Here is a 14,528-nt window from a genome sequence, read left to right as displayed (position 1 = left end):
TGATGAGTTGAATATAAAATATGAGAAATGTTATTTAGCAAAAATAAATTTGCAAGCGGAAATAAAGTATTTTACAGTTGGTAAGACAAGCCTAACTCGACGAGAGTATAGTAAATATGTATAGACGGGACTAACTTGAGTAGACTAGACTAGACTAGACTAGGGGGTAGAATACAACAGAATGGGCGTAACTAGCTGAACTATACTAGGTAAAAGTCAAGATGTATCGACGATAAAGGGCTCGTGAAGAGAGAGTAGACTACATGAACGACTAGTTAAATATTTTCTTGCAAACATTCGGTGTGTGTGTAGGGGGGGGGGGGGGTATCCACCTTGATTTTCAGTAGGAGTGCTCCGCAGTCAGTTAAAAACTTGACGCAAAATGGTCGACGTTGAGGGCGCTTCCAATGGCCTAAATTTTGCTAAGATGACCGAAAATCTTTAAAATAGGGGACAAAGATATCAAAACAGTGGCCCATTACCTTATACTTCAATAGGCGGGGTACCCCGTTTTACATGTGATCTGACTGTTACAGTGTACTTTTCTTGCTGAATATCCATGACAATAGATCTAAATAATATGGGCAGGAGTCATTGCGATACTTCTGCTCAAAAAACATGACATGGCTGACCAACCCTTATAATATATAAATCAATACTCCGATATCGTCCAGTATCGCATGCACTTGTGACCTACAACTAAGAACTCCATATATAGTAGGTTAAAGTGACATTACTGACGCATGCAGTGCGCCCTCACATCTAGTACTGTGATACCAGCTGTATGTGTGCATTTTTTGGTTGCTTGCGAAAATCTTCAGAATTATTTGAAACATTGTTTGATTTACTTTAGGAAAAAACAGCACTTTGACCGTACTATTTTTGAATATATATATATATATATATATATATATAATTACTATATATCACCAGGTTATAATGTGCGTCTACTATTGGTTTCCATTGGAGATGGTATATGTCTGTTTTGTGCCCTACAAATAAATATCGCTGTGTGTATGACTTTTTTACTGATTGAATTTTCGGTTTTAGACAATAGTTTTCTTATCAACGTTAAAAATGTTCTCAGTCGATGTTTTTTTTTTCTTTACTGGAGATAAACAGGTGATCTAGTAGTCGTTTCATGTGTCTTCCGGAGTTCTAACAATCGGCCCGTCTCATAACCTTGTACCTTTCAATGTCAGCGATCTCGTTATCAGATAGCGACGTGATCTGGATGATATTATCATGATTTATATTTCAGTCAGTTTGACAGTGGTTGCCATGACATATACTGATAAAGGTTAATGACAAGACCAGATGGCGAGCTGGTCGAAATCAACCAAAAACATCTTATGACTCTGCAGTTTTTAAGATACAATACAGTAGCTGTAATCCTAAACCAATTTTGTTTGCGATTTTAACTAAGGTGGTATCTTTGTGGAATGTTAGTGCGAGACTATTACCCCATCAATATTAGTTAGTGTTGACAATATATAGAAGTGTTTTTTTCTAGACAGCTTGACGAGTAATTAATTGATTATGATGTGTAAAACTTTCATGTGATTGGTTGTTTGTTTGAAGGCAAGGCCTTGGAGTCTCTTATACTGATTGTAATTGGTTAAGGAGTGACAAGAAATAAAGAGTGATTTAATGCTGTCTCGGGTGAAAACCAGGGACTTGGCAGAGAATCGTTGGGGAACATGAACGAAGCTTGTGTGTGTTTTTGTCAGCCTAGCGTGGAAACGACCGAATCCCGGTTACCTAAGTGAAAGGTTTTTAACCATCAAAAATACCTATCACAATATCAGGAAACTGAATGGCCCAGTTATATCAGCACTTGTGTGGGGAGATTCATTTCAATTATTGATCTTTTATTTATAACCATGTTTTCTTCGTATTTCATTTTTTGCATGTAATGCTATGAGAAACTAGCACACCCAGTTGTAATTTGGCCAATATGTGTCCCGAACGTCGGAGTAAACACCCTATTCGTAATCGGGCAATGAGAACGCCTCCCGCCCTACAAATTGTTACTTGACGCGATATTGGCAATTGGCAACATTGTATGTTTTTGCGCTCGTTTTGAGCAGTTGCTTTCCAGTTGTTTACGAGTTAACATCTGTATTACGTTGTTGTTGAAGAATAAACGAGATTGAGTTCCAGTTACATGACGTGTCCGTTTCAGTGTTCCCTTCCCCCACATTTTTGGTGCAGAGACCAGGATTTCTCATTTCTACGGAGAAGCAAGTACTCTACAACGATGTCTGATCCAGGAACGTCATCGGGGACTGATGCCGCAACAGCACAGCCCAACCCTCTCTCTGTCAAGGGACTCAAGCTCACTCGTCGTATTCAACGCAGTTTGATGACAAGAACATTTAACAAAATCACTCCTAAACTACAACGACTGTCTAACGAAGTCGAGAACGAATTAAAAGAAAGCCTTTACTGAGAAATCAACTCTCTTTCTCAAGTTTTGAACGATCGGTTTGTTGATCTACGTAATCTCGACAAACAAATTCAGCAACAAATGCAGTTGGAGCAAGTCAGCGACGAAGACTACGAGAATGAATGCACAGAATCGTGTGACTACATTGACGATCTCGTCATCAAGAAGGATCAAGTTGAATACACTATTTCGGTAGCGAAACCGCGAGTTCAAAGTAGTACCATCGCACCGCCCATTTAACCCCTCATTTCGCGCCAACGAACTCCAAGCAAACGCATCGCCAAGAAGAACAGTAAATCTACCCAAACTTGAACTGCAAACTTTCTCCGGAGATACTCTGTGCTGGACGAGTTTCTACGATACATTTAATGCCGCTATCCACAGCGATGAAAGCCTGTCTAATGTGCAAAAGTTTACTTATTTGCGCAGCCTACTACAAGATGAAGCCGCTAGATCCATTGAAGGACTCGAACTCACTAACGATAATTACATCGATGCTCGGACTTTACTAGAAGAAGGATACGGCGTGAAACAAGCCATCATCAATGCACACATCAAAGCATTATGGGAACTACCTACACCGGCGAACAACACAGCGAGTCTTAGACATTTCTACGACACGATTGAAACGCATGTTCGTGGACTTAATTCGCACGGCAAAGATGAAAGCGCATATGAAGAATTACTTATACCGTTAATTTTGGAGAAATTACCCACTGACTTTCATCGTACGCTATACCGCATCCGGGGAGATACACCGTGGACACTTCCCGATTTACGTAAGGCTATACTAACTGAAATTAAGGTAAATCATATTGGTGACTTTGACAATCATACTCGACAGACTCCTACCATAGCCACCTTCCATACATCAACGAGAGGAGGCGAGAGAACTGCTCCGCCATTTAATACCAGAGGTGGCCGAAGATCGACTACGCGACAGACTTACTCCTCTCCTCCATGTACCTATTGTAAAGGGGGTCATACCCCAAACGACTGTGTAGTTGTCTCTGATTTTGATTCACGACTTGACATAGTCAAACGCAACAAGTTATGTTTTAACTGTTTGGGAAATCATGTCGTCAATAACTGCAGGTCGAAGTATTCGTGTCGCCACTGTCAAAAAAAACATCACACCTCCTTGCATGACAAAAGTAAAGACAAGGAAATAACAAACCGTTCACATTCCAGTACATCACATTCTTCAAATAAAAACACTCGCGTTAAAACTACTTACACCTCGGTGCCAGGGAGAGGTACACTGGCTCACACTTGCAATCACACCGATTGCTCATCGACACTGGTTAACGAGAATCTTACTGACCCGAAAGTCAGTAACAATTCGGCTGTATTTCATTCAAATTCCGGTAATGTTGGCTATTCACAGAGACCTGTACTACTCAAGACTGCCAAAATTAACATTTCTTATGACAATAACATGACTACTGCTACTGTACTATTTGACGAGGGTGCCAATAGAAGTTTTATAACTGAAAACCTTGCTAGCAAAATTGCAATGAACATGACTAATCCAGAAATAATTGCCCTTTCAGCTTTTGGAAGTAAACAAGCTGAACGACGTATACTACAAAGTGGGACATTGAATTTACACGCATTAGACGGTACTGTATCACAAATGAACGCTTTGCTGATACCTGAAATTTCTGCTAATATGGAAAACTATGTCACTAGTGATTTACTAGAATTACCACATTTAAGGGACCTAGTACTCGCCCACCCCATTAATGACAAAGAACCTAACTTTGACATTGACATACTTATTGGTGCCGACTATTACTGGCAATACGTAACTGACAGAGTCGTTCGAGGAGACGGACCGACTGCTGTCATGTCACCATTTGGTTACCTTCTATCAGGACCTAAGCCTTGCGGAAATACCTCGTCTACAACCAACATGCTACATGTACTGATAAACATGCCTTCGCCAATAAAGGAAATTGTAGATAAACACTCTATAGCTATACCGCGAAAAGTTGAAATGAACACCGCCTCTACATTATACACACGCGAATCGTTACGACCGGTCAACGAGGGGTCATCGAACGCCGCGCCACCAGCCACATCTACGCACTATGAACGCCGATCGTCGCAACTTGATAACGGTCCCTTCGATCACGAAACCGAGAACAATAACGCAAACTCTGCAAGTCGCATTACTAACTCTGAACTGCATGTCTACAATGTATGTGAAACCTCTGAACACTCCCCCAGTCTAAGCGATGACGTCATCACCAATGAGAAAACCCCTACTGACACAGTAAATATTAACAACACGCAGCTAGACGAGACACTTTTACGTTTCTGGGACCTTGAGTCAATAGGCATACGAGATGACCCAGTGTGTTATGATATTACTATTGACAACCATGAACAATATAAACAATATTGTGCTACTCATCTACGCAGAGAAGGTAACACATTTATTGCCAAGTTACCTTGGAAGAGTGATCATGCTCCACTACCTACTAATTACACTGTGTCTTGCAACAGAACACGCGCCATGATTAAGAGATTAACGCCTGAACTTATTCAAATATACGATCGCATAATTAAAGAACAATTACATGCCGACTTCATAGAAATTGTCACCGACGATGATACCGAATCAGGACATTATTTACCCCATCATCCAGTGAAAAAGAACTCTGAAACAACGCCGATACGTATAGTATATGACTGTAGTTGCAAAGCTAATGGCAATGCAAGTTTGAATGACTGCTTGATGGCAGGTCCACCACTACTTAATGATTTGACTAGTATTTTACTACGTTTTCGTGCAAACCCCATCGCGTATACAAGTGACATTGAGAAGGCTTTCCTTCAAATACAAATCGACCCTGATGACAGGAAATTCATAAAATTCCTGTGGTTGTCGGACTCAAACGACGTTAACTCCGAGTTCATCACACTACAATTCAAAACAAATCTCTTCGGAGCGCGAAGCAGTCCATTCATACTCAACGCAACTGTACGCCACCTACTTGATGAAAGCGACGATGATGTCACTGTGAATCAACTACGCAACGACCTATACGTTGACGACGTCGTCTCCGGATCAACCACCGCCGATGAAGCATTCTGTTTTTACAATAACGCAAATAAACTTTTGTCTACCGGTAACTTCAACCTACGTTCTTGGTCGACAAATTGCCGAGAACTGGGTGATGTTGCGCGGAGCGACAACAAGATACAACCTACACAAACAACTGGCGTACTGGGTATGTTATGGGACACTGAAGCTGACACGTTAACATACAAACCTATTTTTAACCAGAAAGACTCAGCAGAAACTGCAACTATAAATAGTACATCACGCGACCCCATTACTAAGCGACGAGTAGTCAGCGAAACTTCTCAGTTGTATGACCCATTAGGACTCCTGTCGCCGATAACTGTTAAAGCAAAACTGTTTGTGCAAGAACTATGGAAACAAAAACTTGAATGGGATGACATTATTTCCCCCGAAATGACGAATAGATGGTACGAAATCCGCGATGATCTGCAAGCTGCAACTGGGATGATATACAACCGGAAGTATTTTGAAACTACGAATAACTTGAATAAACATTGTGAATTGCATCTTTTTGCAGACGCGAGCTCGCGTGCATATGGTGCAACTGCCTATATCAAAAAGGACAATGTCACATCTCTCATCATGGCGAAGAACCGAATTGCGCCCACAAACCAAACTACTATGACTATACCAAGATTAGAACTGATGGCCTTAGTTACCGCTACCCGACTAAGTAAATTTGTGAAAGCCGCACTCCGTGATAAGTATATTATTGACAATATAACATTTTGGTCTGATTCTCAGATTGTGCTGTACTGGTTAAAGTCTGACAAGAAATTGCAACCATTTATTTCTAATCGAATACATGAAATAAATGCTGCGGAGGGAACATATCGATACGTTCCTACCAAGTCAAACCCAGCTGATTTACTAACCAGAGGTATTAACTTTATTGACCTTGTGAACAATGACCTTTGGAAAAAGGGTCCTCCATGGCTGGCCAGAAATGATACCTGGCCAGTCACAGAACTGCAATTATCATCAATAAATGATGACGTCAGTGTCAACATACTACATTCAGCCAATCAACCGCTAGGTGAGCTGATTCCTCCGCTGTCAATCAACGCGACTTCAGATACGTTACCGCGTCACGATACCGATTTGTTGATGAATGATGCTGATGACGAACCAAATGAACCCAACATCAATCTCGAGAATATAATCGACCCAACTCGCTTCAGCACGTTACAACGATTATTTCGAGTTACTGTATTAATTCGTCGTTTCGTCGATAAACTTCGCCGACGTATTTCTACCGCGAATTCGCCAATTTCCGCTGAAGAAATCACTAAAGCTGAAAGGACATGGGTTTCTGATCTTCAGCAACGACACTTCGCTGATTCATTCACCGCCATCCGTCACAACAATAAACGCTTTGGTGTACTTGTTAGACAACTACGTTTATTCATCGATGACGATGGAGTTTTGCGCTGTGGCAGCAGACTTCACAACGCAGATGTGAACTTTACTACTAAATTTCCTGCATTGTTACCAAGCAAACATTACTTTACTGCGCTACTTGTCCGCCGCGAACATGAACGTCTACACCACAGTGGGACACAGGCTGTCGTGACTGCTATTCGTCAACAATATTGGATTACAAACATCAGACAGACTGTTAATTACATTATTCGGCGCTGTGTCACCTGTAAGCGAGTCGACGGTAAACCCTACAATGCGCCACTTACTGCACCGCTTCCGAAGTACCGTGTGACCGTCACGCCCCCGTTCACTGTCACCGGAGTTGACTTCACCGGTGCCTTGTACGTACGTACCGCCGATCACCGATCAGCTAAAGCATATGTGTGTTTGTTCACATGTGCGGTAACCCGCGGTATGCACCTCGAACTTGTACCCGATCTATCCACGCACTCCTTCATGTTAGCCTTTCGACGGTTCGCAGCGAGACGATCGCTACCATCCAAAATTCTTTCCGATAACGCAACGACTTACTTGGCGGCATCGCACGAATTGCATGAGCTATTGTCATCACCCGAAGTTCAAAGACTTCTCGCCAAAAATAAGGTAACGTGGACATTCATCCCCAAACGAGCTCCCTGGCAAGGGGGGTTTTGGGAACGCTTGATCGGCATGACAAAAACAGCCCTTAAGAAAACCCTTGGTAAAACTCAAGCCACTTTCGATCAGCTCCGCACAATTCTAACCGAGATTGAAGCAACTCTCAATGACCGACCTTTGACTTATGTATCGCCGTCAAACAACGACCTTACAGCGCTGACTCCTTCACATTTGATTTCGGGACGCCTATTAACCCCACTTCCGAACTCACTGATCGATGATGATGAACTCGACAAATCAATCCGTGGAAATCACCACACAATGAATAGTCGATATCAATTGTTAACAGCCCTCCAAAATGAATTTTGGAAGCGCTGGTCGACAGAATATCTCTCGGCATTGCGAGAAAGACACGCTTTCACAGCTGATGGAAGTAAACACAACGCCATAAAGGTTGGTGACGTAGTAATCGTTCATGATGACGTCAAGCGCCGATTCAAATGGAACATTGCTGAAGTCACCAAATTATTTAACGGTCCAGATGGATTAGTACGAGCAGCAGAATTACGTACCGCTACAGGCACAACAAACCGCCCGATTCAGAAATTATACCCGATGGAGATATCCACCGATGATAGCCAGCAGGAGTTTCAACCTCTTACCGACAAGGGAAGTGAAATTGATCAACCGGACAGTACTGTTAAATCTCCGCCCTCAAGACCGCCGAGAAAAGCTGCAATAGCAGCACGAAAGTTTGTCCGTGACATTATAAAGGACTTGTAAAATATGTTTGAACACTTGTTACTGTAATGTTCTTAAAGAATAATTATGAGACAGTTTATCTGAGGGAAAGGACTGGTTTGTTTATTTAACCAACTGATGACTGAACCCTGGTTGCTAGGTGCTACTGAGCATGCCCGCATAATTAATTACAAGACAAGACTAGGTCAAAGGTCACAATAATACAGAAGTAGAATACTACATCTCTCCTCTCTTTTAGATAAACAAGGAAACTCACGAAAGCATGTATAACAAATATAACTTATCAATATTTAAAAGTCTTCAAATTGTAATTGTTGATATTGTGAATATCAAAGTCAAAGAACGAACAATATTTATGAAAGTATGAACTTGAACTTACAATTTTTTTAAAACATAGGCATATGTTCACTCAATAAAACAAAAGAAATTACATAACACTAACTTCAAAATCGTTTCAATTGTGAGTGAAGGGATCGACGTCCTTCTACTCAAATGCCATTATTTTCGGATTATTTTGCCCAAATCACGAAAGTATGACATGTTTTAGAAACTAAGTTATGTAGTCTTGAAGATAACTTGGTTTTTGTCTTTCTCTCTTGGATCTACGTATCGATTCTGGTGGATTTGTTGATGTTTGAGGATTGTCTAATATTTGAAGATTGTCCGATATTGTTTGATTAGTTTCTACATTATTTTCATGAGGAATTCTCTTAAAGAATGAAGCATTTCTGGTGATCTCATGATTTCCTCTCTGGACGGTGGTCATACTGCCTTTCTTACTCACAACTTCATATGGCTCAGGATTGAATGGAGTTGACATTTTATTTCTCTTTTGTTGTTTTACAAGGACTCGGTATCTGATGCCTAAATCTGATGCTTTAGCATGGTTGCGTGTGTCTGCATACTTCTTCATGCATAATTTTCTCTTTGCATCACTTGCTTGAATTTTCCTATCAGGTTTATTATTATATATCTGAGGTAGGGTTGTTTTCATTTTTCTACTATTCAAAGCTTTGAATGGAGAAATGCCTGTAGTTGAATGTGGTGTAGCTCTATACTGACGCAGAAATTGAAAAAGTCCTTGGCACCAGCTTTTGCCTTCTAGCTTGGCTGCACGGACTGCTTTTTCCAGCGTTCGCATCATCCTCTCGGCTTCTCCATTAGCTTTTGGCCACAATGGTGTTATTTTTCTATGTCTAAATCCAACATATTTAGAAAAGCGTTTAAACTCATCTCCATTATATGGCGGGCCATTATCAGTTTTAACAATGTCCGGTATACCTTGTCTGGCAAAGATTGCATCGAAGTGCGGGATAGCTGCTTCTGCAGATGTAGAATTACAAATTTCTACCTCTGGGTATCTACTATAGTCATCGATGACTACCAACAAATATTTACCATTTGGGAATGGACCACAGAAATCTGCTGAGACCTCTTGCCAAGGACCATTTGGCAGTGTAGACATTTTTAATGGCTCGATAGTAGGTTTTGGTCCATGTGTTGATGCTTGACATGGTATGCACCTGGTTACTGTTTCTTCCACCATTCTGTCAATACCTGGAAACCAAAGAGTTTCTCTCAGCAACTTTTTCGTTTTTACAACACCTTGATGACCGACATGAGCTAAACATATGGCTTTCTGTTGCAATTTCTTTGGAACCACAATTCTGTTTCCACGTAACACAACTCCATTGGCTGTTGACAGTTCGTCTTTGACTGCTTTGTATTGTACAACATCATGATGCAAATCATACCACTTTTGTGTGTTAATAACTTCCATTATTTTCTGTAAGATTTCATCTTCCGATGTTGCTTGCTTAATTTCAGCCATTGTCATAGCAGGGGGTATCGCATTCTCAATTATAAAATTTATGTATGTATCAATACGTGAAACATGGTCTTTACAGTGGTTTACCTGGTCAGGATGTCGACTCATGTAATCAGCAGGGTTGGATTCACCTGGTTGATACTCAAGAACTACTTGATACGGTTGAAGACGCAAACTTAGTCTTTCAAGTCTGGCTGTTAATTTAGAATTAGACTTATTGAACATGCCTTCTAATGGCTTATGGTCGGTTATCACCTTGAATTCTGAACCAAATACATAAATGTGAAAATGTTCACAAGCCCATATAACTGCAAGGGCTTCTCGCTCTGTCTGGCTGTACCGTGACTCTGTATCTGTCAGTGCACGACTTGTATATGCAATGATATTACAAGTATCTCTGGTCTCATTTACTTGTGTTAAAACTGCACCAAGGCCTGTTGGGCTTGCATCTACTAACAGCTCTGTTTTCAGCCTTGGATCAAAGTATTTCATCACCCTGTGACTTGCCATCAGGCTTTTTAACTTCTCGAATGATCCTTGTTGCTCAGGTCCCCATTCCCACTTTGTATCTTTGTGAGTTAGAATACGTAATGGTGTTGCAATAGTTGCAAAATCAGGCACAAATCGAGCAATGTATTGAGCCATGCCTAGGAAACTACGTACAGCTGTTGCATCTTCTGGTGCTCTGACATTGATTATTGCTGTCACTTTCTTATCATCCGCCATTATACCGGCACTGGAAAATGTATGACCATAGAACTGAATCAAAGACTTGCTGAACTCACATTTCTGTTGATTAGCTGTGATGTTATACTTCCGCAGCCTTTGGAACACTGCTCTTAGCATTTCATCATGTTCCTGTTGTGTCTTACCATATATGATAATGTCATCTGAAAGATTTCTAGCACCACGTATACCTTGTATCATGTCTGATACTGCTTTCTGAAATATTTCAGCAGCAGAGTTTATTCCGAAACTCAGTCTCTTGTATCTGTATAAACCCATATGAGTAGCAAACGTAGTTATATGCCTTGATTTTGTGTCCAGCTCAAGCTGATGATAACCTTGGTTTAGATCAATCTTGCTGAACACCGTTGCACCATTTAGATCCACAATCAGGTCTTCTATTGTTGGCATGGGATGTCTCTCCCTTTCTATAGCTTGATTGGCAGCTCTCATGTCAACACATACTCTGATTCCTGTCTTTTTAGGTACTATTACTATGGGAGATACCCACGGAGTGGCTCCATCTGCCTTCTCTATTATGTCTAACTGCTCTAGCTTATTTATCTCTGCTTCAACTTGCTCACGTACATGGAATGGCACTCGCCGATGCTGCTGTGCAACTGGTTTGACTGATGTGTTAATATGCAAAATTGCTTTTGTATCTCGCATCTTGCCAATACCTTCAAATCTGTCTGCATACTCCTCAATCAAACTATCACTGGTACATGTAGAAAGTGAATTTACTATGTGTAGTAAACCAAGCTGTGTTGCTGTATAATAACCCAGTAAATTTCCTGCTGATCCTTTTACAACATGGAACTTAGTGACAGTAGACTGTTGGGTTATAGGAGACTTTACATTCACCTTAACTTCACCAAGTATTGGAAGTGGTTTCTTAGATCCATATGCATACACATTCTTTGAACATTGTGTAATTTCTGCATTATTCAACAGCTTGCATGTTTTCTCGTCTAACACATTTGTCCCTGCACCAGAATCAATGATACATTTAACTGTTTGACCATCTATGTCAATTTTAGTATCAGGCTGTTGATTGGTTGATATGGAGGACACTGTGATGTGATATGCATAATCATCATCTGAGGAAGAAAAATCTTTAGTTGTAGCAGAATTGACATGTTGCAATATTTTACTCCGACATACTTTAGCGAAATGTCCTGTTTTATCACATTTTCTGCATTTTTGATCTCTTGCTGGACATTCACCTGAATGTGGATATTTTCCTCCACACCTGAAACACGACTTGTGTTTTCTGTCAGGCTCCACTCGTTTTGGTTTACCAGTATACTGCTGGGATTTCTTATATTTATTTCTTTTCCACTGGCTCTTTTTTACAGGCTGGACTGTATTTACTTCTGTTTCTGTCTCAAACTGATTTTCAATACCTCTGGCTTGACGTTCAGAAACTTCAAAAGAACGACCAGAATCTAACAGTGCCTCTAATGTTAAATCATCTCTCAGAGCTTTACGACGTAACCTAGTTGACACACATGATAATACTATCTGGGATTTTATTTCTTCATTAACATCATGAAAACCACAATTTCTTGCTAGTTGTTTCAAACGGGTAAAATACTGATCCAAAGATTCATCAGTTTTCTGAGTAGCATGCCTAAAAACATTGACCTCATAGGTTTTATTCACCTTTGGCAGGAAATATTTATTCAGGGCATCTACAGCCGCTTTGTATACATTGTCACTGCCCTCAACGTCAGGTAGTGTTTCAAAAACATCAGCGACCTCATCTCCCGCAGAAAACAACAGCAGTGCTCGTTTTCTTGCATTGTTTTTTATATCGTATGCAACTAGAAATGTCTCAAATTTCTTCAACCATTTCTCCCATCGAGGACCAATAGAAGTAGAGTCCCCATACACAGAAAAAGCTGGGAATACTGGTAATGCAGTAGCCATGTCCACAATGTGTCACTTTCCACTCCAGAATTGATTTATATTATGTACTGTACCTCCTTGGTGTTGTGCACTAAAGTATTGCTGCTCAGATTTCTGCAACTTTCTGTCTTCAAGGTCAAATTTCTTCTTCAGATTACTTCAAAAATTCTGGAAATTTGCATCTGGATGATCCTGGGTGTACCATTAAACTAATTTATCACTCGTCGCCAAAATGTAATGTTCTTAAAGAATAATTATGAGACAGTTTATCTGAGGGAAAGGACTGGTTTGTTTATTTAACCAACTGATGACTGAACCCTGGTTGCTAGGTGCTACTGAGCATGCCCGCATAATTAATTACAAGACAAGACTAGGTCAAAGGTCACAATAATACAGAAGTAGAATACTACAGTTACAATTTTGAATAATTTATATATACCTTGAGTTTTTTAAACGTGTATTGTGTTATTGATTTCTCTCAGGAAAATATTTGATCTGTGAATCAGAATATTTCTTGTGCCCGCCCCCAGTATGTGGGGAGATTCATTTCAATTATTGATCTTTTATTCATAACCATGTTTTCTTCGTATTTCATTTTTTGCATGTAATGCTATGAGAAACTAGCACACCCAGTTGTAATTTGGCCAATATGTGTTCCGAACGTCGGAGTAAACACCGTATTCGTAATCGGGCAATGAGAACGCCTCCCGCCCTACAAATTGTTACTTGACGCGATATTGGCAATTGGCAACATTGTATGTTTTTGCGCTCGTTTTGAGCAGTTGCTTTCCAGTTGTTTACGAGTTAACATCTGTATTACGTTGTTGTTGAAGAATAAACGAGATTGAGTTCCAGTTGCATGACGTGTCCGTTTCAGTGTTCCCTTCCCCCACAACTTGGGATATTATTTATATCGTATATTATTATTTTTTTCTTCATTATATAACCTAAATAATATAAAATAATATTTTTGCCGTTAAAATCCATCGAGCAGTTTGGTTTGATATGTCGTATAATGATCTACGATTGGGGTTTGGTATTTTAACGTGAAAGTGAACTAGAAATAACTCATCAACAGATATGATTGCTTTAGAGGGTGCTAAAATTACGAAAATAACTATACACATGTATCTTCACAAGGAATATAATATTACAATTTAACGTATATGTTACGTTTTAAGTCGACAGTCGGCCATGATGAATCTGATCTGCAAAACCATGTGACTTTCATCAAGGTTCTATGTTTACATGTAACGTACGTTCCAAGTTTTAAAAGACATTACATCCGTCGTTATACAATAAATATGGTTGAAAACAATTGATGTAACTAATGTACACACGCATGCCAGAGAACTATGTCTGGAGAAGAAATAATAATTTATCAATAAATAGCAGTATGCTACGTTATAAAATAGGCATTTTATATGTATGTATGTATGTATGTTCTAAATTATTCAGTTACCTATTTTAGAGGCGTGTACACCCGCGGCCATAAACCGGCTACCATATACTAGTACATGTATTTGAACGCGGACAGATTCTCCGATTAGAGTTCCATGAAGACATAGCACTCTAACTGTAAAATTAAAAATAAATTAAAAGATATCGTTTAAATAAGAACCAATTTGAATTATATTAAGCAATACATTATGGTCATATAACATAATGCCAGATTTGACCGTGGGAAAGTCTTATGAAATCGTAGTCACATGTGATGATTATTTATATTTTAGAAGATA

General features: G+C 39.9%; 1 protein-coding gene across 1 annotated transcript; it reads left to right on the top strand.

Moving 5' to 3' along the window:
- Positions 1-2,260: 2,260 nt before the first annotated feature.
- On the top strand, positions 2,261-8,345 carry LOC146729197 (uncharacterized). The gene is made up of 3 exons (XM_085495834.1): positions 2,261-2,360; positions 2,475-2,652; positions 2,879-8,345. The coding sequence occupies exons 1-3, from the start codon at positions 2,261-2,263 to the stop codon at positions 8,343-8,345; spliced, it is 5,745 nt and encodes a 1,914-aa protein (XP_085351960.1).
- Positions 8,346-14,528: the final 6,183 nt, after the last annotated feature.

Source organism: Saccoglossus kowalevskii, chromosome 22 (genome assembly GCF_978046115.1).
Source record: "Saccoglossus kowalevskii chromosome 22, keSacKowa6.1, whole genome shotgun sequence".
NCBI classification, from domain to species: domain Eukaryota; kingdom Metazoa; phylum Hemichordata; class Enteropneusta; family Harrimaniidae; genus Saccoglossus; species Saccoglossus kowalevskii.
This window is presented reverse-complemented; position numbering and strand designations above follow the sequence as displayed.